This window comes from Tachysurus fulvidraco, chromosome 18, assembly GCF_022655615.1.
Source record: "Tachysurus fulvidraco isolate hzauxx_2018 chromosome 18, HZAU_PFXX_2.0, whole genome shotgun sequence".
NCBI classification, from domain to species: domain Eukaryota; kingdom Metazoa; phylum Chordata; class Actinopteri; order Siluriformes; family Bagridae; genus Tachysurus; species Tachysurus fulvidraco.
The window spans coordinates 95,001-120,431 of record NC_062535.1 but is presented as its reverse complement, the minus strand read 5'-3'; the positions used below and the strand labels follow the sequence as shown (position 1 = coordinate 120,431).

The 25,431-nt window shown below is 40.0% G+C and overlaps 3 protein-coding genes and 1 long non-coding RNA gene across 40 annotated transcripts in view; 2 read left to right on the top strand and 2 right to left on the bottom strand.

Annotated features, from left to right (window-relative positions):
* Positions 1-25,431, top strand: part of LOC125138460 (NLR family CARD domain-containing protein 3-like) — a 358,584-nt gene that overhangs the window by 265,406 nt on the left and 67,747 nt on the right. The window lies entirely within an intron of this gene.
* Positions 7-1,131, top strand: LOC125139356. 2 transcript variants are annotated; one of them, XR_007138402.1, is made up of 3 exons: positions 7-208; positions 429-796; positions 904-1,131. It is a non-coding gene; the product is annotated as an uncharacterized LOC125139356 (long non-coding RNA). The 2 variants fall into 2 exon arrangements; XR_007138401.1 differs by having other exon boundaries at positions 7-282.
* Positions 6,475-20,004, bottom strand: zgc:77880 (zf-DHHC domain-containing protein). Of its 4 annotated transcripts, none has more exons than XM_027162311.2 (9): positions 19,840-20,004; positions 18,138-18,226; positions 16,407-16,480; positions 15,894-16,006; positions 15,693-15,754; positions 14,623-14,737; positions 14,366-14,438; positions 9,651-9,795; positions 6,475-7,706 (listed from the first exon to the last, which is right to left on the bottom strand). In XM_027162311.2, exons 1-9 carry the CDS (start codon positions 19,962-19,964, stop codon positions 7,564-7,566), a joined length of 939 nt encoding a protein of 312 aa, XP_027018112.1. In that variant the 5' UTR covers positions 19,965-20,004; the 3' UTR covers positions 6,475-7,563. The 4 variants fall into 4 exon arrangements, with proteins under 4 accessions (XP_027018112.1, XP_027018114.1, XP_027018115.1 ...); XM_027162313.2 differs by having other exon boundaries at positions 6,475-7,692; positions 19,840-20,000; XM_027162314.2 differs by having other exon boundaries at positions 19,816-19,948.
* eif3f (eukaryotic translation initiation factor 3, subunit F) overlaps positions 20,873-25,431 on the bottom strand; it is a 6,202-nt gene continuing 1,643 nt past the window's right edge. The window contains exons 6-8 of the mRNA XM_027162316.2: positions 25,198-25,334; positions 21,066-21,179; positions 20,873-20,980 (exon numbers count right to left, since the gene is read on the bottom strand). Coding sequence (XP_027018117.1) covers positions 20,903-20,980; positions 21,066-21,179; positions 25,198-25,334 — 329 coding nt within the window. The 3' untranslated portion in view covers positions 20,873-20,902. The remainder of the gene's footprint in view (positions 20,981-21,065; positions 21,180-25,197; positions 25,335-25,431) is intronic.

Genomic DNA, 25,431 nt, shown 5'->3' with positions numbered 1-25,431 from the left:
GAAAATTCCCTCTATAATGTATGTGTTTTTTCCTTCATTGGTTGTTTGCGTTAATCCTTACCCAGATACAATAGTGCTATTTTCTGATTGGCTGTTGTGTCGCCTCTTGTTGTGATTGGCTGATAAGTGTCAGGCTCCACTAAGAGCTCCAGGGGAGACGCGCTCGGTTCCTGCCCGTTTCCACACACTCTAATAAATGATTCATGGGGTTAGTTTGTAAAACTTAAAATAAACAATATTTTCAGCATAAAATAATTAAGTTTGTAATATGTACTTGTGTTGGTGAGTTGATAACTCATTTTAATAAGTCTTTCAACATTAAAATAAAGAATACTGTCTTAACTTAATTATATATGGATTTTGAACACACACTTTTACCTTCTCGTAACAACAGAAAAATATTAAGTTAGTGAAACTTGTATATCTAGTGAGCATCTTTTACATGCTGAGTAAAGGCGGAATTTGTCCGGACGTGTTTGTCTGCCAGAGAAGGACTAGGAGCCGGAGACACAGGAGAATCGAGGCTATATAGGTAAGTTAATATTTTTGCTTTGTTTTAATCTCAGCAGCTAACAACTGTATGCACAAAAAATCGTTGACTTAAGTAAAGTTGTCCACAGGTTCGAGTTTCCCGAGTCAATAACTCCTGATCTAAACGCTACACCTCTTTTCTCTCGTAGTAATGTAGTGAGGCGGCTACAACCGCGTTCTCCTCAAAATCAGCTTTCCTCCACGGTGGACTAAATACATATAAACCTAAATATGAAACAAAATGAATGCGGCAAACTTTACTTAAGTAAGTCGTTGTTGTCACACACTAAACTGAAAAGACAGTTTGAGCTAAGCTAATGTCCTGTTCTTTTCCTTGACTTAAAACACTGACATTGATTTTGATCTACTTAGGATGATGAGGTGCCACAAATTTTGACCCAGCCAACGCCAGTATTATTATTGAGGGAACGGAAGTCCTGCAAGACCTGGATGTATCCAGAGCCTGTGCCCTGCTAGGGCTGGTATATGCCCTCAACCTCAGCTACCCAAAGGAACTAAAAAATACTTTTGAGGTGTTTCAGAAAATAATTCTTGAGCTGGATGGTCTGAAAGCTAGGCCGAAGGTAATGTCTTTAAACAATAAACTGTTGTATTCCTGAAATGTGACATGTAAAAGTTTTGTTGTGCATACGCATACAGAAGCTGTAATTTTGACAAGTTTTTACATGAAGGTTACAGTGTTGTATTTGTTTGAGACTTTATGGCGGCTGTAGTTTATGTGATGAAGGTAAAATAAAAAAAAGGAAGAAAACTTTTAGTTTCAGCTAGGTGGACCCAGTAAGCTGGCAATTGTGTCTGTTGTAGGAATTCATTTTCCACGTTCCCTGTGATTTATTGTTATTATTTTATTTTATTTTATTCTGATATGTACCTACCAGAAAAATACTTGATTCTTTACTTGACTTTACTTGAAAAAAATACTTTAGTCCTGGATAATTATCTTTTTGTCAAAGCATTGTTTTGTCAAAGCACTCTGATTGGTTTTATAATAAACCAGTTTCATCATAAAACTGGAATTGCTGTGTTATTTCTCCTGACTGAAGTGAAATAAGTTACTTGTACTCAAAAAAATTAAGGTAACAATTTGCATGGACATATCTAAGTAGAATGGAATCAAAATAAAGAAGTTAGAATAGCTTAAATGATGTAATTTGACCACTTAATATCACCAAAACTTTGAAATTAAAATTAAGTTGTTTCAACTTAATTAAGCTCTTAGAGGTTAAGTCAAATCATGTTGGTTGTACTAAACAAATTGGGTTAGTCTAACTATAAAAGGTTCATGATATCTACTTAATAATGACTGAGCTGAAGCTACTTAAAAAGATGCATGCAAATTGTTACCTTAATCTTTTTAAGTTGAGCCAACGTTTTATTTTTTAGAGTGTAGAGACAGCGGTGCGAACTGATAAACTTTGGGTGCTGCGGCTTATTAAATATTAAATATTTGATAAATAGTCAGTTTTTCTGTGTGACAAAGACGATGTGTGGCGTGAGAGCGTGAGAAACATGAGGGACAACAGTGCTGTTGTTCACTTAAGGAGTTAGAAGCAAAAACCAGGAGCAACTGTGAGATATTCAGTCTGTGACAAGTCGAGTCAAGAAGCTTTTATTGTCATTACAACCACATATAACTGTTACAGTACACAGTGACATGACACAACGTTCCTACAGGATCATGAAGCTACATAAAAACACACACAGAGCTATAAGGAGTCTTAGATACATAAAGTGTATCTGTGTAACCTGGTGTACACAGTGTGGGACAGGACAATACACAGAAACAGCAGTGACCATGTTCAGGGTAAATACCGTGTGTTCAGGGTAAATACCGTGTGTTCAGGGTAAATACTGTGTGTTCAGGGTAAATACAGTGTGTTCAGGGTAAATACCGTGTGTTCAGGGTAAATACTGTGTGTTCAGTATACATACTGTGTGTTCAGTGTACATACTGTGTGCAGGGTAAATACTGTGTGTTCAGTGTAAATACCGTGTGTTCAGGGTAAATACTGCATGTTCAGGGTAAATACTGTGTGTTCAAGGTTAAATACTGTGTGTTCAGTGTACATACTGTGTGCAGGGTAAATACTGTGTGTTCAGTGTAAATACCGTGTGTTCAGGGTAAATACTGCATGTTCAGGGTAAATACTGTGTGTTCAAGGTTAAATACTGTGTGTTCAGGGTAAATACTGTGTGTTCAGGGTAAATACAGTGTGTTCAGGGTAAATACCGTGTGTTCAGGGTAAATACTGTGTGTTCAGTGTACATACTGTGTGTTCAGTGTACATATTGTGTGTTCAGGGTAAATACTGTGTGCAGGGTAAATACTGTGTGTTCAGTGTAAATACCGTGTGTTCAGGGTAAATACTGTGTGTTCAGGGTAAATACTGTGTGTTCAGGGTAAATACAGTGTGTTATATTACATGTGCAGTAATACTGTAATGAACACAGTGTTATAGCAGCAGTTACAGGAGATAAAGTATTGTACAAAACAGGAATCAACTGAAATGTGACACAGAAAGTGTAAAGAACAAAAAGTGTAAAACATCATGTACAGTTTAATGGATGTATAATGGAAGTGTGTGTATATGGTGTAGGTCTGTGCCGTTCATACTGTGTGTGTGTGTGTGTGTGTGTGTGTGTGTGTGTGTGTGTGTGTGTGTGTGTGTGTGTGGTGCTCAGTACAGTTCAGTTATTAAGGAGTCTGATGACTTGTGTAAAGAAACAGTTACACAGTCTGGCCATGACGCCCGAATGCTTCGGTACCTTCTTCCAGACTGCAGGAGGGTGAAGAGTGTGTGTGCGGTGAAGAGTGTGTGTAAGGGGTGTGTGGGATGAAGAGTGTGTGTGAGGGGTGTTTGTGGGGTGAAGAGTGTGTGTGGGGTGAAGAGTGTGTGTGAGGGGTGTGTGGGGTGAAGAGTGTGTGTGAGGGGTGTGTGAGGTCCACAATGCTGTTGGCTTTGCAGATGCAGCGTGTGGTGTAAGTGTCCATGATAGAGTGAAGAGAGACTCCAGTGATCTTCTCAGATGTCCTCACTATCTACTGCAGGGTCTTGTGATCTGAGATGGTGCAGTTCTCAAACCAGACAGTGATGAAGCTGCTCAGGATGATCTCAGTGGCTTTTCAGGATGATCTCAGTGGCTTTTCAGGATGATCTCAGTGGCTTTTCAGGATGATCTCAATGGCTTTTCAGGATGATCTCAATGGCTTTCTTGGTGATGGAGCTGGAGTTCAGCAGAGAGTGGTCACTCTGTGCTCTCCTGAAGTCAACAACAATCAGCAGTGGACTGAGCACACAGCCCTGAGGGGCTCCAGTGCTCAGTGTGGTGGTGCTGAAGATGATGTTCCTGATCCGGACTGACCGACTGAGGCAGGACACTGTTGACTTCTTTGGGACGGGGACAATGGTTGTTGTCATAACCAGATTCTTAAAATTGATTTCTTTTACAGAGATTTGCTCCACAACACTGAACCTCACCATAACCCATCCCTTAAAATCGATCTTCTCTACATTAGTTTATTTTTCCTTAACCTAAGGTTAGCTTGGAGTTGGGAACATTTCATCCTACGGGGTTTAACATTAGGGATTGGGAATAAGCTAATATTGGGGAATTTGTAGAGTAATTCATGGCACAACTTCAGAGCAATTAAAGTTGGAGTGAAGTGATCATGGTGTGGTTTAGATTTGGAGAGATTTGTCACCTTTATTGATGGACTTTTGCAGATAGCACAGACCACGGACAGCCGTATCGATTCCCTGCAGTGCATCTTTAAAATCTATCAGAGATCATTTCTCACCGATTGGTTAACCTGTAAGGTTTTATTTATCCTTTCCCTCGACCCTTGTCTAGTTTCTGGGCCAATCACAAATTGTGTGGGGAAGTTGTGGCCTAATGGTTAGAGAGTTTGACCTCTAACCCTAAGGTTGTGGGTTCGAGACTCGGGCCAGCAATACCATGACTGATGTGCCCTTGAGCAAGGCACCCGAACCCCCCCCCCCCCCCCAACTGCTCCCCGGCTGCCCACTGCTCTGAGTGTGTGTTCACTGTGTGTGTGTGTTCACTGCTGTGTGTGTGTGTGTGTGTGTGTGTGTGTGTGTGTGTGTGTGTGTGTGTGTGTGTGTGTGTGTGTGTGTGTGTGTGTGTGTGTGCACTTTGGATGGGTTAAATGCAGAGAACGAATTCTGAGTCTGGGTCACTGTAATTAGCCGTATGTCACTTTCACTTTCATTTCAAACCTTGATTTTAACCATTAACTTAACTTTATATTGGTACTTATAGTATTTATGTTTGCTGATTTTGACATTCATTGTAGTCTGACTGCATTATATTCTTAATTCTGGGTCTAAACTAATCTTTAAGCAAAATAACCTTTAGAAGTTGATCTGTTCTTTTGTAGATCTTAACCACAACTTTTAACCGAACCATAACCAGATCTTTAAAACTGTTATTTTCTACATAAACTATAACCCTTATCCAGATTTGATCAGAACTTTCACAATTCTGATTTTCCTTCACATATGGACCCTATTTATAATTTTTAATTGTATCAGAATTAGAATTTTTACAACTTTGACCATGTTCTTTTCGAATCTAGAGCTCAACAATAACCCAACCTCCCAATCATTCTTTTTATTCTATTAAAATAATTGTGTTTGGGATGCGACTGATTGCTCTTATAAGATGTTGGCATTTTCCTGTAGTTACTCTGGGCCAGAGCACAAAAGGACATTGTCCCTTTAAATGAACCATTCTTCTTAACCTAACCCTAACCCTACTGTCCCTAACCCTACTGTCCCTAACCCCAACCCATCCCACATATCCCCAACCCTATCCTAACCTTAACCTGACCTTAATGTTTAAACCTTTACCCAACCCAATACAGTATAAATTTAAATAGAGAGTGGGGGTCTATGCCCATGCTTCCTCCACTCCACTGGGAGTGGTGTTCATTACCCATAACCCTAACACTCCACTGGGAGTGGTGTTCATTACCCATAACCCTAACACTCCACTGGGAGTGGTGTTCATTACCCATAACCCTAACACTCCACTGGGAGTGGTGTTCATTACCCATAACCCTAACACTCCACTGGGAGTGGTGTTCATTACCCATAACCCTAACACTAAATCCCCAAACTCTAGCCCTAACTTCACCAGCAAACCCAAACTCCATTCCCTGTCCTCATGGGCCTGGACCCAGACATGATTTGGGTTCTGTTATGTCTCCTAACCTAAACCTAACCCCTTACCCTAACCTTAGCATACCTCACCAAACCTCTGCACACTTCTATAGTCAACACACTTCAAATCACATGAACACACACCTAAACATTCATAGGTTCAAAACCTCTACACACCTCAGCACGTCTCCACATTTACACCTACTGTAAAACTGACTAATAATATATAGTACTGTGTCTAAATAGCGATATGGTTATTTCTTCTCCTCTCGCTTCAGACCCCAAGGTGGTGGTGGTGGAGCATCACATGAGTGGATGCACGTGAAAAACTGGAATCTTACTCTGAGATAATATTTAAACTAAAACTAATAGTTGGCTTTCCTAACGGTCTCAGGAGACCATCATTAACTGCTAAAGCATGGTAACTTTCCTAATGCAGAGGCAAATTAATTAACATTTCAGATACATTACAAAGGAATATACAATAATGAATTAAAGAAACATGTATAATTTTTTTTATTTCCTATTTAAAGTTGTTCGGAATCTCCATCTTGTGTTTCATGTACTCGGTCAAGTGCGTTGTTTTTTATCCCTCATGTTTTTGATGGCTTGTGGTTCGACGACCAAAAGGAAAATGTGATGAACTCTTTGTGATTTTCTTGAGGAATTGACTTGAAATCACATTTTAAATAGAACAAATTATGCAGATTGGTTATTTAATAATGTAGAACAAAATGTATAATATTAAAGTGTCCTTTAATTCAGCAGCATTTAGACAAAGTACAATAAATATCAATGTAAACACCACCCATTAGCAATGTACAGGCATCCTGTAAAAGGTCAAAGAGCAAAACAGATGTATCACAAATTACACAGAACATTCAAAGCACTTTAATAACTGAAGCCCTGAAAATGTCCACACTTTCCCTGAACGCTATAAAATACATTTAAAAACCACCAAAATAAAAATAAATAAATAAATGATAGAATTAAATGAGGAAATATATATACACATACATACACCACTTTCAGACACTGTTTAAGCCCAAAGTAACACTGACTTCATTCCACAGGACTGGCTGATTTTAATGAACACAGTGTTGGTGTTAGAGATCCTGCTGCTACACCTTTATTTGTATTTAAACACAGATGGTGTTTGCTGAAAAATGCCTGAATCCTTCACAGAATTTATATTCACGTATATTGTACAGTTTTTTATACTTATTGTATTTCTGTCCCAAATTGTCTATACACAAGGAATATTAACACTTTTTATCAAAATGTAACTTTATGTACAAAACATCTTCTACACGATGACCATTTCTGTAGAATTGTGTCCCAAACTCACGACCAACTCGTGTTCACATGTCTGGTGTCCTGCATTTAAATTACAACCTTTCAACAGCTTCCCAATTCTCCCATGAGCATAATTTCAATATGTTCATCTTTTATCAAAGGCAACGTATGGAGGCTTTTGGGACACGCTGTAGTGTTTAAATAAATACATTTTTACCCTTTATTGGCAAAAAGTACCATTTGAAGGAATTGGTGCATTTTCCATGCATTAACAGAAATTCTCACGTGTAGCAGACATGACTGTGGAACAGATTTTACAGAAGCTAATAAAGTTACAGCCTCTAAATTAGGTGCATCATTTATAATAACATGAAACATCTCTATTTCTGTTTGTTAATTACAACAGTAAACTGTTCATGGCCATGATGATGGATAGACATATAGCTGGAAAAAAAGAAAGGAAGGACAAATGAAGAGTTTAAGAGCTACTACATAACCCACAGTGCTAATCTTTATAACATTCATCCTTCCTTCATTCAAACTGAAGTAATGTTTGGCGTCGGTCATCTTTACACGTCGTAATCAGGAACGGGTGAGTAAGTGATTCCTCCAGCGGATGGAGGAGAGGATTGGACTGGTAACAGCCAACACAGCACTGAGCCTGAAAAATCACAGCTGCATGTAAACAAGATGTTTAGCAAAAAGAAAACAAGTTACCAAATTATGTTGACAGCAAGAATAAAAAAGAATGAATGATTTTAAACATCAGTGTTCTCAACTTTAACTTTAATATTAAAAAGTACGATTCATAGGATCAGAATCTCCCTTTAAACGAAACCTCCTCCCTAAAACACATTCAGCATAAACATATCGAAATATTTGTGTCTTTATCAGGTCTTATTAGTGAATTCTGTACAGAAATCTGAGCCACACTTCACCCCTGACAACTAAACACACAGCAGTTAAAACACATCCACAGGTCAAACTCTAACAAGCTGTGATTTAAGTGTCAACATCTCAGTTTAATCTGACCCACTGAAAACACGGATATTATCAGGGCTCTCCTTAATTTTTACAACCCAAAGTCTGAAACTGTTAAATAAAATAAAAACTAAAAGACTTTCAAATCACATGAGCCAATATTATTCACAAAAATAACAGATACATCATAAATGTTTAAACAGAGAAATTTTACAACCATAATATCTAATGTGATGCCTGCTACACGTCTCAGAATAGTTACTGGGGCAATGAATGTCAGAAAAAGGAAGAACGTTTGAAAAGATTCAGCTGGAAGAAGTTCTAACAACTAATAAAGTTAACTGACATCAGGTCTGTAACGTGATTAGGGATGAGTTCGAGAGGCAGAGACTCTCCAATCTGCGTAAGTGTGTGTAATAAAGTGTGCGTTCGGCCCTCAGACGACACCGAATCACTCATTGGATCATGATTGTGTCAATGACATCACTACATGGACCCAGGAACACTTCCAGAAACCACAGTCAGTGAACACAATCCACCTTCCATCTGCAGACGACACCTAAAGCTCTAACACACAGGAAGCCGTATGTGAACACGGTCCAGAAGCGCCGCCGTGTCCTGTGGGCTGAGGGTCGTTTAAAATGCACCGTCTCTAAGTGGACAAGTGTTCTGTGGTCAGACGAGTCCAAATTTAACATTCTTGTTGGAAATCACGGACGCCGTGTCTTCTGGGGTAAAGAGGAGGGACACGTCCCAGCGTGTTATTAGTCTTCAGTTCAAAAACTTTATATGGGGTCCATAAGTCCATACGGTCTACATACAGTCATGTGTTAGAAGGCTGAATGCTGAAAGGTATATAAAGGTTTAAGAGCCACATGTGAGAGACCACCTCCATGTCAGGCTGCCTGCGGTCCAGATCTTTCTTCTATAGAGAACATTCGGTGCATCATTAAAGGAAAAATATGTCAAAGACGACCAAGAACTCTTCAGCAGCTGGAAACCCTTATCAGGGAAGAATGGGACCACATTTCAACACCAAAAGTCCAGAAACTCATAACCTCGATGTCCAGATGTCCTCAAACTGAATAATTGAGGAGATGCTACACCATGTAAACATGACCCCGTCATTAGACCTGTAGCAGGCATCAAAATAGAAATGAGGTCATTTAGTAGATAAAAGTGTCAAATTTCTCCACCCAAACCTCCATGTTATCTGTTCTATTGTGTATAAAATATTGGCTCCTGTGATTTGAAAGTCTTTGTGTTCATTTTATTCAACTTTAAAAAACATCCCAACATTTTCAGAATTCGGGTTGTAACTTTTTTATTCCCAGATTAACAAAAGTGCTCAATAGTTAAAACCTTCAGGAACAAACCAGTAACAATTCCCAGTTTATTTCAGATTCTGAGATTTGACTGGCTAATATTCTCTGCATGTTATTGTGTATGATGTGTAATGACCTAATTCACTTTAAAGCTGTACTCATGGATGTTTGTAAGCTTTCCCCCAAAGCCAGTTAATGATGTTCGAGATGACAAACACAAATGTTCAGCATATAAGCATGAAAAATACTGCATAAAGACTGAAAATTTAATCCATGCATTTTCTTAAACTTACAGAAATACACACACACTTACCTCTTCCAAACACCTCCCTTAGTAAAGCGACTTTAGGTTTTCGGGTGTGTGTTGTGTGCACTGACTGTCCGCTGTTGGCTCGGTCCTTCATCAGCCTGTTCCTCATCTGCTCAATGGGGGTCTCATCTGTTATAATGGACACCAGCTAGAGAACGAAACGGATTTATGGCAAAATGTTACATATGTGTGTGTATTAGATATATATGTGTGTTTTACACACACACACACACACACACACGCACACACACGATTCAGAAAGTATTCAGACACTTTATGTTGCAGCCTGATACGACTGGCGGTCAAATGTTTTTCCCCAGTAATCTACACTCAGTTCCTCAGAAGTGAAAACAAATGTCTGTAAACTTATTTTCAAATAAAAAACTGAAATATCACATTTATATAAGTATCGAGACCCTTTGCATCAAAGCTTGAAATGGATTGGAGTCCATCTGTAGTAAATTACACTGAATGAAGAACATGAGCTCTCAATAAAAAGTTGACAACTGACAAATGAGCAAAACCCAAGCCATTGGGACACTGAGGAACTGCCTGAAGAGCTCAGAGACAAGAATTATCAAACAGAAGAAGTTTGGCACAACCAGGACTCTCCCAAGCGCCGGTCACCCAGACAAACGGCAATTGGGGAGAAGAGCCTTAAGAGTAAGCGAGGTGACCAAGAATCCGATGGGATCCACAGGTTCCAGAAGGACAACCAACACTGCAGCCCTCCACGTTTATGGCAGAGTAGCTGCAGTAGCTGGAAGCGTCTCCTCAGTGGAAAACACATGAAAGCCTGCTTCGATTTTCAAAAAAAAAAAGGTACTTATAGGACTTCAGATTGTGAGGAACAAGATTCTCTGGACTGATGAAACCATCATTAAACTGTTTGGCCTCAATTCTAAACATGATGTCACGAGGAATCCAGGCACTGTTCATCATCTGCTCAATACCATCCCATCAGTGAAGCCTGGTGGTGGCAGTGTCATGCTGTGGGGTTGTTCTTCAGCAGAAGGGACTGGGAGACTAGTCAGGGTTGAGGGAAAGCTGAATGCAGCAAAGTGCAGAGATATCATCAGTGAAAACCTCTCAGGACCTCACAGACTGTGCAGAAGTTTCACCTTCCAACATGACAACAACCCTAAGTACACAGCCAAGACATCACAGGAGTGTCTCAGGGACAACTCTGTCCCTGAATGTCCTAGAGCGACCCAGCCAAAGCCCGGACATGAAAATGGCTGTACAGTGATGAGCCCCATCCGACCCGACCGAGCTTGTGAGGATTTGCAAAGAGGAACGGCAGAAAATCCCCGAACCCTAGATGTGAAATGATTGTTGTGTCATACAAAACAGACTTGGGCCTGTAATCGCTGCCAAATGTGTTTCAAGTACTGAGTAAAGAGTCTGAATACTTTATATAAATATATATAAATATATACACACATATACATACAGTGCTTTGCAAAAGTATTCATACCCATTGAATGTTTTCACATTTTGACGTTCTAACCACAAACAGAAATGTATTTTATTAGGATTTTATGTGACAGACCGACAACAAAGTGGCACATAATCGTGGAAGGAAAATGATAAATGTGTCCAAATTTTTTTTTTTACAAATAAATACGTGAAAATTGTGGTGTGCGTTAGTATCCAGCCCCACTGAGGCAATACTAGAACAAGCTTTCTCCAGCTGCAGGTCTTTTGGGGTTTGTCTCTACCAGCTTTGTACATCTAGAGAGTGAAATTTTTGCCCGTTCTTCTTTGCAAGACATCTCAAGCTCAGTCAGATTGGATGGCGAGCGTCTATGCACAAGTCTTGCCACAGATTCTCGGTTAGAACTAAACCAGTCCATTGTAGCTCTGGCTGTCTTGCTGGAAGGTGAAGCTCCGCCCCCAGTCTCAAGTCTTTTACAAACTTTAACAGGGTTTCTCCTAAGATTGCCCTGTATTTGGCTCCATCCATCTTCCCATCAACTCTGACCAGCTTCCCTGCTGAAGAAAAGCAAATTACTCTATTTACTGATTCTGTGACTCCTGAATGCAGTTGGTTTCACTGGATGTTAGTGATGGGTATCAGAGTAAAGGGGGATGAATACAAACGCACTTTTTAGATATTCATTTGTAAAAAAAAAAAATTGACTTCACAATTATGTTCCACTTTCTTTCAGTCTATTTCATAAAATCCCATAAAATACATTTTTCTTTTTTCAAGTTCACTTTATTTATATAGCAGCTTTAAAGCAGCCACAGGACCGAGCAAAGTGCTGCACAATTAAAGTGTCAGTAAAAATACACAGAAAAAATGATACTAAGACAAGAGATTTCACTTCATATCGTACCCTGTATGTATGTGACACACGAAAACACTAAAACAAGCAATAATAAGAACAATTAAAGAACAATCAGAAGAATTAAGAAGAAAGGGAAAACTATAGATATGCCAAGGAAAACAGATAGGTTTTTAAACGGGACTTAAAAATGGACAGAGAGGCTGTTAATCTTAACTCTGTGGGCAAATCACTGAAAAAGCTCCATCTCCTCTACGCTTAAAGGTGGGGTCTCCAATTTTTTAGAAATGCTTCAGAAAACGGGCCGAATAATAAACAAAAAACGAAACTAACGTGTAGCCAATGAGCAGAAAGGGGCGTGTCTTGTCGATATGGGCGGAGAGAGTGTTCGGTGCGCGTGTGTGACATCAGCAGAAAGCGGTTTTAACATTGACATGGAGGATAAAAACAAAGAAAGAAAGAGAAGAAAGACTTACGATAAGGACAAGAAGTAGGACGTGTTAATATAGGATCAGCTTTCCAGCGCTGGAGAGAACTGAAGGAGCAGGAAGTTGGCCACATATTCACAGGTTGGAGTTTCCCGAGTCAATAACTCCTGAGCTAAACGCTGTTACTACACAAATAACACCTCTTTTCTATCGTAGTAATGTAGAGAGGCAGCTACAACCGCGTTTTGTGTAGTAACAGCGTTTAGCTCAGGAGTTATCGACTCGGGAAACTCCGACCTGTGAATATGTGGCCGACTTTACTTAAGACGCCGAGGCGCTTTTTTCCTTCTCGATAGGTGAGTAACGTTGGTTTTGCTTTGTTACACAGAACTAATATATGCCTTTGTCCTTTACATCATTATGCTTGTGTGGCATTTTTGCTTGTTTGTTTATCTACAATCGTATTGTTCTTCCCTTCAGCTATGATAAAGACACGTTTCTTTCTGTTAGTCGCCTGGGTTACGTATGTATGTGTGGGCGGAGCTATCGATACAGGGGCGGGACCCGTTTGGGTTAGGGGCGTGTTTGTTTTGGTGATTTTATATGTCGACATTAGCTAACAAACAACGGAGACCGCACCTTTAAGTCTCGAGAGGGAACAGTGAGGAGTTTCTGGTTGCCTGATCTTAGGCTTCTGGAAGGATGTAATAATTCAGATAAATAAATAGGAGCTTGATTATGCAGGGACTTAAAAACAAATAAAAGTATTTTAAAACAAATTCTGTATTCAACAGGCAGCCAGTGAAGAGTCCTCAGAAGAGGGGTAGATGTGAGGGGTAGATGTGAGGGGTAGATGTGAGGGGTAGATGTGGTCGCTTTTACACTTTTTAAAAGAAATCTGGCAGCAGCATTTTGAACCAATTGTAAAGGATTAATTAGTGTTTGGTGACACCACAGTATAGAGTTACAGTAGTCTAGACCAGAGGTGATTAGTGTTTGGTGACACCACAGTATAGAGTTACAGTAGTCTAGACCAGAGGTGATTAGTGTTTGGTGACACCACAGTATAGAGTTACAGTAGTCTAGACCAGAGGTGATTAGTGTTTGGTGACACCACAGTATAGAGTTACAGTAGTCTAGACCAGAGGTGATTAGTGTTTGGTGACACCACAGTATAGAGTTACAGTAGTCTAGACCAGAGGTGATTAGTGTTTGGTGACACCACAGTATAGAGTTACAGTAGTCTAGACGAGAGGTGATTAGTGTTTGGTGACACCACAGTATAGAGTTACAGTAGTCTAGACGAGAGGTGATTAGTGTTTGGTGACACCACAGTATAGAGTTACAGTAGTCTAGACCAGAGGTGATTAGTGTTTGGTGACACCACGGTATAGAGTTACAGTAGTCTAGACCAGAGGTGATTAGTGTTTGGTGACACCACAGTATAGAGTTACAGTAGTCTAGACCAGAGGTGATTAGTGTTTGGTGACACCACAGTATAGAGTTACAGTAGTCTAGACCAGAGGTGATTAGTGTTTGGTGACACCACAGTATAGAGTTACAGTAGTCTAGACCAGAGGTGATTACAGCATGTTCTGCCATCTCTAAGGTTCTGTCAGTTTAAAAGGGCTTAATTTTTGATGTAATGCGTAACTGATAAAAACTCGATCCAATGACAGCAGAAACTTGTTCATCAGGTTTTAAGGACTCGTCTAAGAGAACACCCAGATTCTGTACTTTCTGTGGGGTCGAACACAATCATCTCGGTTTTATCTTCATTTAACAACAAAGTTTGGGGCTTTAACTTCTTTGTGGTTGTAACATGTCAAAATGTGGAAAAGTTCGGTGGGTATGAATACTTTTGCAAGGCACTGTATGTATTTATATATATATTGTGTGTGTGTGTGTGTGTGTGTGTGTGTGTGTGTGTGTGTGTGTGTGTGTGTGGAGGAGTGAGTTGGGGTTTATGTAATAATTAAATACTGAAGTAAATACACACCTGGTCATAAAATATCACCAGGACAAAAACACCAAACAGAATGGACTCCACTAACAAGATGATGTAATGTGCCCTGTCATACAGAAGGAACAGTGGACGAGATGTTTAGCAAAAATATATAAAAAATAATAAATAATTTATCCATGCATTAAATAGTATTTACTTAGTACTAATCCTAAGTGATGCATCTTTTTTGTTCTCTTTCGGGATAATAAATGAATAATAACTACGTTTTATTCTATATTAACTTTCCTTACACTATTAGATGCTTGCTGGGAACATCCTCTCCTCCTTTTTCTCCATCTCTTTCACTGCGTATGCGCCACACCCAAGCCGACACCACCAGAGCCATGGAGTACAGACTGGCCATGCCTTTGGAGACATGAAAGATGAGAAAACTTGTTAAATCCTGACTCTGTTACTCACTGAAACAGTCACTTAACCTTTAACTTGAGAACATTACAATAAACATTTGTACAAAACAGTAATATGTGGCTTTATTCGTAACATCCCAGTAGCACAAAATAGCATTTCTGTTGGTGATTTCTGTCTCCACTTGACACGGAATCTTAGGTCTGAGCAGGTGACGGATGAGATGTCTGTGTCCAGCAGTGAGCTGACTAACACTGAGCATTAGCTGTGACACCAACACTGTCCCACTGTGATGTCGCTATACATAAAAGTTAAGCCTTTGACCTGTAGAGTTTTTGCATTGTGCTGCTGCTACGTTATTAAATAACCGTATAAATGTGCAGGTGTTCCTAATAAAGTGGGCAGTGAGCAGACATCACTTTAGTAGCTCAGTCACTCAATTAAATTCAAACCATTAAATTCTTTTCCTGACAAAAAAAAACTTTTATTCAAATACAATTGCAGATTTTACCTATGAATGAATAGCGCAGTAAAAGAGCTCGACCGGTGTGTAATGTAGCTGAGCTGCTAGATAAAGTCACACTATGTTCACGATGTCCAGAGCTGGACTTTGCACATAATTTACATTGTCTTAAAACCACTATGTGACGATTAGCAGAACGAATAGTACATTAGAATAGTACAGTTTTTTTCTCGTCAATAAACAGTGACATTTTCAATGGTTAAAAACAGAATACAAATAAAAGTGAACGGTCTTAAACTTCCAGTCTGAACAAAAACAGGCTTCAAACACAAGGGGAATAAAATGGTGTCATGTCCAAACCTACAGAGAGTAACTCATCTGAACAAACTCTCTCTTCTCTGGTCAAACCTGAGCATGAAGCAGTCAGCAGTGTTACACTACTCCATCTTCATTATAAATACATAACCAAAGAAACAAAGCCTTCACACTCACCAGTATAAAAGAGAAACTGGATGAAGTACTTCTGGTTCAGCTCTCCAACACAATTATTAATCCTAAATAACATTAAAGCACATATTCAGACAAAAACAGACCGATAAATAAAAAAGGGAGTGAAGATAAAAATAGAAGAGGGATTAAAAACAGATTAAATGTAAAGCTCAACAGAGACAGATAGAGGAGTGTGAGCCTGACCAGGGGCAGTGGTGGTCCATACGTCTGATGCAGCGCTGACACACTCGGCAGTGATGTGCTCGAGGAGGACGATATGTTTCACAACGACTACACACAGTCCAGCCTTCACAAGCCTTATGAAATAAAACACAATAATACTTAAATATGACACTGATGTCCAACATTTACTTAATAATAGAATTCTGAAGTGATTTTTAACTTGTCACAGACATATTGCCCCACTTTATGTGTTTACTGTTCGTTACCCAAAGCACAGTTAACTTAACGACTTCAGCTCGAAAAATTCCGTATACATGCAAACTTTCCCTTCCATAATATACCATTTATTTTTGACTTTATTATATGACAAGCAATGATTTTAATGAATAACTCACTAACAGGATAAAGGAATCGACTTTAATACTATTTACAACCCAGAAAACATGAACCAAAATCAGACTTAGGTCTAAACCTTAACGCTAGCCTGTTCTAGTTTAACAGCATGTGTTGTTGGACAGTAACGTGTTACCTCACCCTGTCATTCACACGACTGGACTGAGACCTGAAGTCTGAGAAATCAATGGCTGTCTCAGGCAGAGGAACCATACCTTCAAGAAGAAAACAAAAATGTACAAATCACATTACATACAATCAGTACATGTGTGTGGAGGCCTGGAAAACCTCTCAATTCTCATTACAAACATCAACCACTTCGCTCTCTGACTCGGTGGAGGTAAAGTCTGGGTATGAACACCGACTGAACCCCAGACCTTCTCACCAACATCAGTGTCTGATCTCACTAATGCTCTTGTAGCTGAAGGATCACTAATCCCCACAGACACAAACCTACATCTAGTGGAGAAGCTTCCAGAAGACTGGAGGGGCAGAATTTATATTCATGCCGATGCTTTTGGAACAAGATGTTTAAGACCACTGTATTCTGGGTGTGATGGTGGGTGGTGGGGGTGAGTTAGCGGCCATTTTTCACCGTTTGTGTTTTACACATTATGTTTTAAAAACTCATATTTTTATATTTATTTAAAATGTTCTATTTGTTTTAAATGTTTGAGGTGATTTTTAATGGGATGAATTATACATAGAACAAAAGTATTCTGTTTTTAATAAGAGCTTTAATAAACTTTAATAAATATTGAGTAATAAATATATTTTGTATATCATGAGTTTCCAAATTGTCAGGGACGCTTTAGAGAGCAGGGGCGTCAAACTCAGTCCCGCGTCAAACTCATATCTGTATTATATTTGGCCCGTGAGATCATATCAGATGTACATTACAGCTGACTAGCCACATGCTCCGTAATACTACATATCCCAGAATGCCTTTATCTCAGTTTTATATTTTGGCCCGTGACTTTATCTCAGGTTTATATTTTGGCCCGTGACTTTATCTCAGTTTTATATTTTGGCCCGTGACTTTATCTCAGCTTTATATTTTGGCCCGTGACTTTATCTCAGCTTTATATTTTGGCCCGTGACTTTATCTCAGTTTTATATTTTGGCCCGTGACTTTATCTCAGCTTTATATTTTGGCCCGTGACTTTATCTCAGCTTTATATTTTGGCCCGTGACTTTATCTCAGCTTTATATTTTGGCCCGTGACTTTATCTCAGTTTTATATTTTGGCCCGTGACTTTATCTCAGCTTTATATTTTGGCCCGTGACTTTATCTCAGCTTTATATTTTGGCCCGTGACTTTATCTCAGCTTTATATTTTGGCCCGTGACTTTATCTCAGCTTTATATTTTGGCCCGTGACTTTATCTCAGCTTTATATTTTGGCCCGTGACTTTATCTCAGTTTTATATTTTGGCCCACTGTGAGCTTGAGTTTGACTCCCCTGGTTTAGAGAAAGTACTAACTGATAGAGCTAAATATTTATTATTCATGTATTTGGTAAATATATTCTATAATATACATTTATTTTAGTCAAAAGTTATTGTTATTACAAAAGTGTCTTGTGTTATTAACATTCAATTAATGTTTATATAGTTTTCAATATTGATGTAATTAGTACACTCATTAATTTCAAAATATAATAAACATTAATAACATAAATCCTTAATATAATAGATCACAACCTGCTTGTCCATTAACTGAGGTTTTCTGAACTACACTATAGAATCATCAGACCTGCATCACACCTGCATCAGACCTACATCACACCTGCATCAGACAACATCAGACCAACATCACCCATGCATCAGACCTGTATCAGACCTACATGAACACAGGTGTGTGTAAAGCTCACCTGGATCTGAGAACACTGCTTTTGAATGACAAGCCAGAAGCAGCAGTAATATGACATTAAAGACAGACCCATGAAGTGAACACCAAACACTGTGGAGAGAAAAGACACGAGTATCACTGTGGGGTTGTTGGGTAATAACTGTGCTGGGAGATAAACACACACTACCATATACATGTACACAACACACACACGTACACAATACATGTAGACACCACACACACACATGTACACAACACACACATGTACACACACACACGTACACACACACACGTACACAATACATGTAGACACCAGACACATGTACACAACACACACACGTACACAATACATGTAGACACCACACACATGTACACAATACATGTAGACACCACACACATGTAGACACCACACACACGTACACAATACATGTAGACACCACACACATGTACACAATACATGTAGACACCACACACATGTACACAATACATGTAGACACCACACACACGTACACAATACATGTAGACACCACACACACGTACACAATACATGTAGACACCACACACATGTACACAATACATGTAGACACCACACACATGTACACAATACATGTAGACACCACACACATGTACGCAATACATGTAGACACCACACACATGTACACAACACACACACGTACACAATACATGTAGACACCACACACATTTACACAATACATGTAGACACCACACACATATAAACAATACATGTAGACACCACACACATATACACAATACATGTAGACACCACACACATATACACAATACATGTAGACACCACACACATGTACACAATACATGTAGACACCACACACATGTACACAATACATGTAGACACCACACACATGTACACAATACATGTAGACACCACACACATGTACACAACACACACACGTACACAATACATGTAGACACCACACACATTTACACAATACATGTAGACACCACACACATATACACAATACATGTAGACACCACACACATATACACAATACATGTAGACACCACACACACGTACACAATACATGTAGACACCACACACATATACACAATACATGTAGACACCACACACATATACACAATACATGTAGACACCACACACATATACACAATACATGTAGACACCACACACATATACACAATACATGTAGACACCACACACATATATACAATACATGTAGACACCACACACATGTAGACACCACACACACGTACACAATACATGTAGACACCACACACACGTACACAACACACACACGTACACAATACATGTAGACACCACACACACGTACACACACATGTACACACACGTACACAATACATGTAGACACCACACACACGTACACAATACATGTAGACACCACACACACGTACACAATACATGTAGACACCACACACATATACACAATACATGTAGACACCACACACACGTACACAATACATGTAGACACCACACACATGTACACAATACATGTAGACACCACACACATGTACACAACACACACTTACACAATACACACACGTACACACACATGTACACAACACACACATGTACACACACACGTACACAATACATGTAGACACCACACACACATGTACACAACACACACGTACACACACACACACACACACACACACACACACACACACACACACACACTAACCCAAGTGAGCAGGAGAGTTCTTACCTCCCAGAGTAAGCTGGGATCAGTACGTACTGTATAACAACATAATCGGCGTAAAACACACTAAAATAAGTCAGAATGAGACACAGAAATCCGCACGGGTCTCTCCGACAACGCAGCACAGCCATCTTAACAGTCCCTACTTCCGGGCTGTGACGTAATCCGTATGGTCCAATCACAATCGCGGGCTGTCATTAGATCATAAACATAATTTCTAACGTTGTTCATTTTAATATCTCAGACACGACAATGTGGTAAAATATAATGTAATACCGGCCCTGAATGGGTTTGTGTTTATTTATCATATTTAAATGTCACTAACACTAATGTACATGTCACACTGGATCACCTGCTCATCGTGATCCCTGTTCAGGTCACACTGGATCACCTGCTCATCGTGATCCCTGTTCAGGTCACACTGGATCACCTGCTCATCGTGATCCCTGTTCAGGTCACACTGGATCACCTGCTCATCGTGATCCCTGTTCAGGTCACACTGGATCACCTGCTCATCATGATCCCTGTACAGGTCACACTGGATCACCTGCTCATCATGACCCCTGTACAGGTCACACTGGATCACCTGCTCATCATGATCCCTGTACAGGTCACACTGGATCACCTGCTCATCATGACCCCTGTACAGGTCACACTGGATCCCCTGAGCTACATATTAGAATTAACACAGGATCCTGACACAGGCTCAGACTTCAGTAGCTGGGACTTAAACCCAGGCTCCACCAATGAGAGCACGGACTCTTTCCTTGTGTTTAGCTCCTGAATGATCTTCAAAGATTAAGCCCGTATCTGTACGGTCACCTTAGTGTGAGTACTTACTGATACTAGGAATATTTTAAACAGCACATTATTTCTACACCAGAATGATCAGACCTATATAGTAAATTACCAGCTGAATTCACATGATGGAATTAAACAAAAGAAGAACATGGACATAAAAAGAAAGAATAATGTATAAGAATCCGATACCTGCTTCTGAGACAAATATATGAATGTACATGTGAAACACGGTCACTGGTGGAAGGATAAACATGTCTTTATTTTTCAATTACAGAACAACAAGTTTTTCATTAAGAGCAATCTGAGCTTGAGTGAGATTCGCCAGGTACGTGACCATCAGGAGGTCCTGAGAAAACACATCACAAAGGAAGAATGATGAACGAAGCAAAACAAAATTCAGTAGGCATTAAAGACAATACAGAGACACTTACATTAATGTTAGAGTTGAGCATGCTCTCAAAGTCCTCTGCTGAAATCTTGGGTACTTTGTTGACCAGATCCATTAGATAACGACCAACACTGTTATCTGCTGTCACCTTTCCAGACTGACGGGGAAATAAAAACACAACATTGTGGATTTGTAAATGCATACAAACTACAGTTCAATTGCATTTTTATTAAAACAATCTGAACCAAAGAAACAATTTTTGAGCAACTTGCATATTAATTATTTTAATTTACATGTCACCAGATTTATAACATTGTAAATTGACTTATTTGAACTTTGGCTCAGTTTCCTAAATTACCCCCTGATTGTATATATTCACCTAATTTCTGTTTATAGTAACAATAATATTATATTAATAGCAATATATTTTGTTTATAGCACAAACTATTCTGTAAATTTCAGTTTATACTAATAGCCTTCTGCATATTATATTCATAGTACATACAGATCTGTAAATTACTGTTTATAGTAATAGCCATAGATATTGTTACATCCTTCTGTAAAGTTCAGTTATAGTCATCTGTATACTATGTCCATACTACACACACACACACATCTGTATACTATGTCCACACTACACACACACACATCTGTATACTATGTCCACACTACACACACACACACATCTGTATACTATGTCCACACTACACACACACACACCTGTATACTATGTCCACACTACACACACACACACCTGTATACTATGTCCACACTACACACACACACACACACCTGTATACTATGTCCACACTACACACACACACACACATCTGTATACTATGTCCATACTACACACACACACACACATCTGTATACTATGTCCATACTACACACACACACACACACACACACACACACATCTGTATACTATGTCCATACTACACACACACACACACACATCTGTATACTATGTCCATACTACACACACACACACATCTGTATACTATGTCCACACTACACACACACACACATCTGTATACTATGTCCACACTACACACACACACATCTGTATACTATGTCCACACTACACACACACACACACATCTGTATACTATGTCCACACTACACACACACACACCTGTATACTATGTCCACACTACACACACACACACCTGTATACTATGTCCACACTACACACACACACACACACACCTGTATACTATGTCCACACTACACACACACACACACATCTGTATACTATGTCCATACTACACACACACACACACACATCTGTATACTATGTCCATACTACACACACACACACACACACACACACACACACATCTGTATACTATGTCCATACCACACACACACACATCTGTATACTATGTCCATACCACACACACACACATCTGTATACTATGTCCATACCACACACACACACATCTGTATACTATGTCCATACTACACACACACACACACATCTGTATACTATGTCCATACTACACACACATCTGTATACTATGTCCACACTACACACACACACCTGTATACCATGTCCACACTACACACACACACCTGTATACCATGTCCACACTACACACACACACCTGTATACCATGTCCACACTACACACACACACCTGTATACCATGTCCACACTACACACACACACCTGTATACCATGTCCACACTACACACACACACCTGTATACCATGTCCACACTACACACACACACCTGTATACCATGTCCACACTACACACACACACCTGTATACCATGTCCACACTACACACACACACCTGTATACCATGTCCACACTACACACACACACCTGTATACCATGTCCACACTACACACACACACCTGTATACCATGTCCACACTACACACACACACCTGTATACCATGTCCACACTACACACACACACCTGTATACCATGTCCACACTACACACACACACCTGTATACCATGTCCACACTACACACACACACCTGTATACCATGTCCACACTACACACACACACCTGTATACCATGTCCACACTACACACACACACCTGTATACCATGTCCACACTACACACACACACCTGTATACCATGTCCACACTACACACACACACACCTGTATACCATGTCCACACTACACACACACACCTGTATACCATGTCCACACTACACACACACACACCTGTATACCATGTCCACACTACACACACACACCTGTATACCATGTCCACACTACACACACACACACCTGTATACCATGTCCACACTACACACACACACACCTGTATACCATGTCCACACTACACACACACACCTGTATACCATGTCCACACTACACACACACACCTGTATACCATGTTCACACTACACACACACACCTGTATACCATGTTCACACCACACACACCTGTATACCATGTTCACACCACACACACCTGTATACCATGTTCACACCACACACACCTGTATACCATGTTCACACCACACACACCTGTATACCATGTTCACACCACACACACCTGTATACCATGTTCACACCACACACACCTGTATACCATGTTCACACCACACACACCTGTATACCATGTTCACACCACACACACCTGTATACCATGTTCACACCACACACACCTGTATACCATGTTCACACCACACACAACCTGCATACCATGTTCACACCACACACACCTGTATACCATGTTCACACCACACACACCTGTATACCATGTTCACACCACACACACCTGTATACCATGTTCACACCACACACACCTGTATACCATGTTCACACCACACACACCTGTATACCATGTTCACACCACACACACCTGTATACCATGTTCACACCACACACACCTGTATACCATGTTCACACCACACACACACACACCTGTATACCATGTTCACACCACACACACCTGTATACCATGTTCACACCACACACACCTGTATACCATGTTCACACCACACACACCTGTATACCATGTTCACACCACACACACACACACACCTGTATACCATGTTCACACCACACACACACACACACCTGTATACCATGTTCACACCACACACACACACACACACCTGTATACCATGTTCACACCACACACACACACACACACACCTGTATACCATGTTCACACCACACACACACACACACACACCTGTATACCATGTTCACACCACACACACACACACACCTGTATACCATGTTCACACCACACACACACACACCTGTATACCATGTTCACACCACACACACACACACCTGTATACCATGTTCATCACACCACACACACACACACACCTGTATACCATGTTCACACCACACACACACACACCTGTATACCATGTTCACACACCACCACACACACACACCCTGTATATCACGTTCACACCACACACACACACACCTGTATACCATGTTCACACCACACACACACACACACCTGTATACCATGTTCACACCACACACACACACACCTGTATACCATGTTCACACCACACACACACACACACCTGTATACCATGTTCACACCACACACACACACACCTGTATACCATGTTCACACCACACACACACACACCTGTATACCATGTTCACACCACACACACACACATCTGTATACCATGTTCACACCACACACACATCTGTATACTATGTTCACACTACACACACACACACATCTGTATACTATGTTCATACACACACACATCTGTATACTATGTTCATACACACACACATCTGTATACTATGTTCATACTACACACATCTGTATACTATGTTCATACTACACACATCTGTATACTATGTTCATACTACACACACACACATCTGTATACTATGTCCATACTACACACACATCTGTATACTATGTTCATACTACACACACATCTGTATATTACTTCTATATTACCTTTTTATTTAACTCACAAACACTGTATATCCTGCACTTGCACTCTGGTTAGACCTAAACTGCATTTCGTTGCCTTGTACATGTGTAATGACAAATCTAATCTAATCTGATCTAATCTAATCTAATCTAATCTAATCTAATCTAATCAATGCCACTGTGATAGAAGTGCAGTGAGGTTTTGGCCTCACAGCGATGCTGTGGCACTTTAGTTCTATATGAACATATGGAATGTGTTTTAGGGTGGAGTTTACCAGCACATCCTCAATGTATGCCAGGACGATGGTGAGCATTTCCTGTATGCGTCCAGCTGAACTAGCCACCTGAGACAAGTCAGACGTCAGGCCATTGGTGCGACTGGGAGACGCACGAGTCCTCTGCAGGAGATCCACTAGAGAGAAACATGAAAACACTTCTGTTTAAGGAACACTGAAACATTTATTCCTCTCAGTAGTACAAATGTGTGAACATCTGAAAACCTGTATGTG

Coding starts and splice junctions, on each gene's coding strand:
- zgc:77880 (XM_027162311.2), bottom strand. CDS start 19,964: ATGGCTGTGCTGCGTTGTCGGAGAGACCCGTGCGGATTTCTGTGTCTC. Junction 15,755..15,893: donor ATGGACCACCACTGCCCCTG/GTCAGGCTCACA, acceptor AATGTTATTTAG/GATTAATAATTGTGTTGGAG. Junction 14,738..15,692: donor CCAGTTTCTCTTTTATACTG/GTGAGTGTGAAG, acceptor ATGTCTCCAAAG/GCATGGCCAGTCTGTACTCC.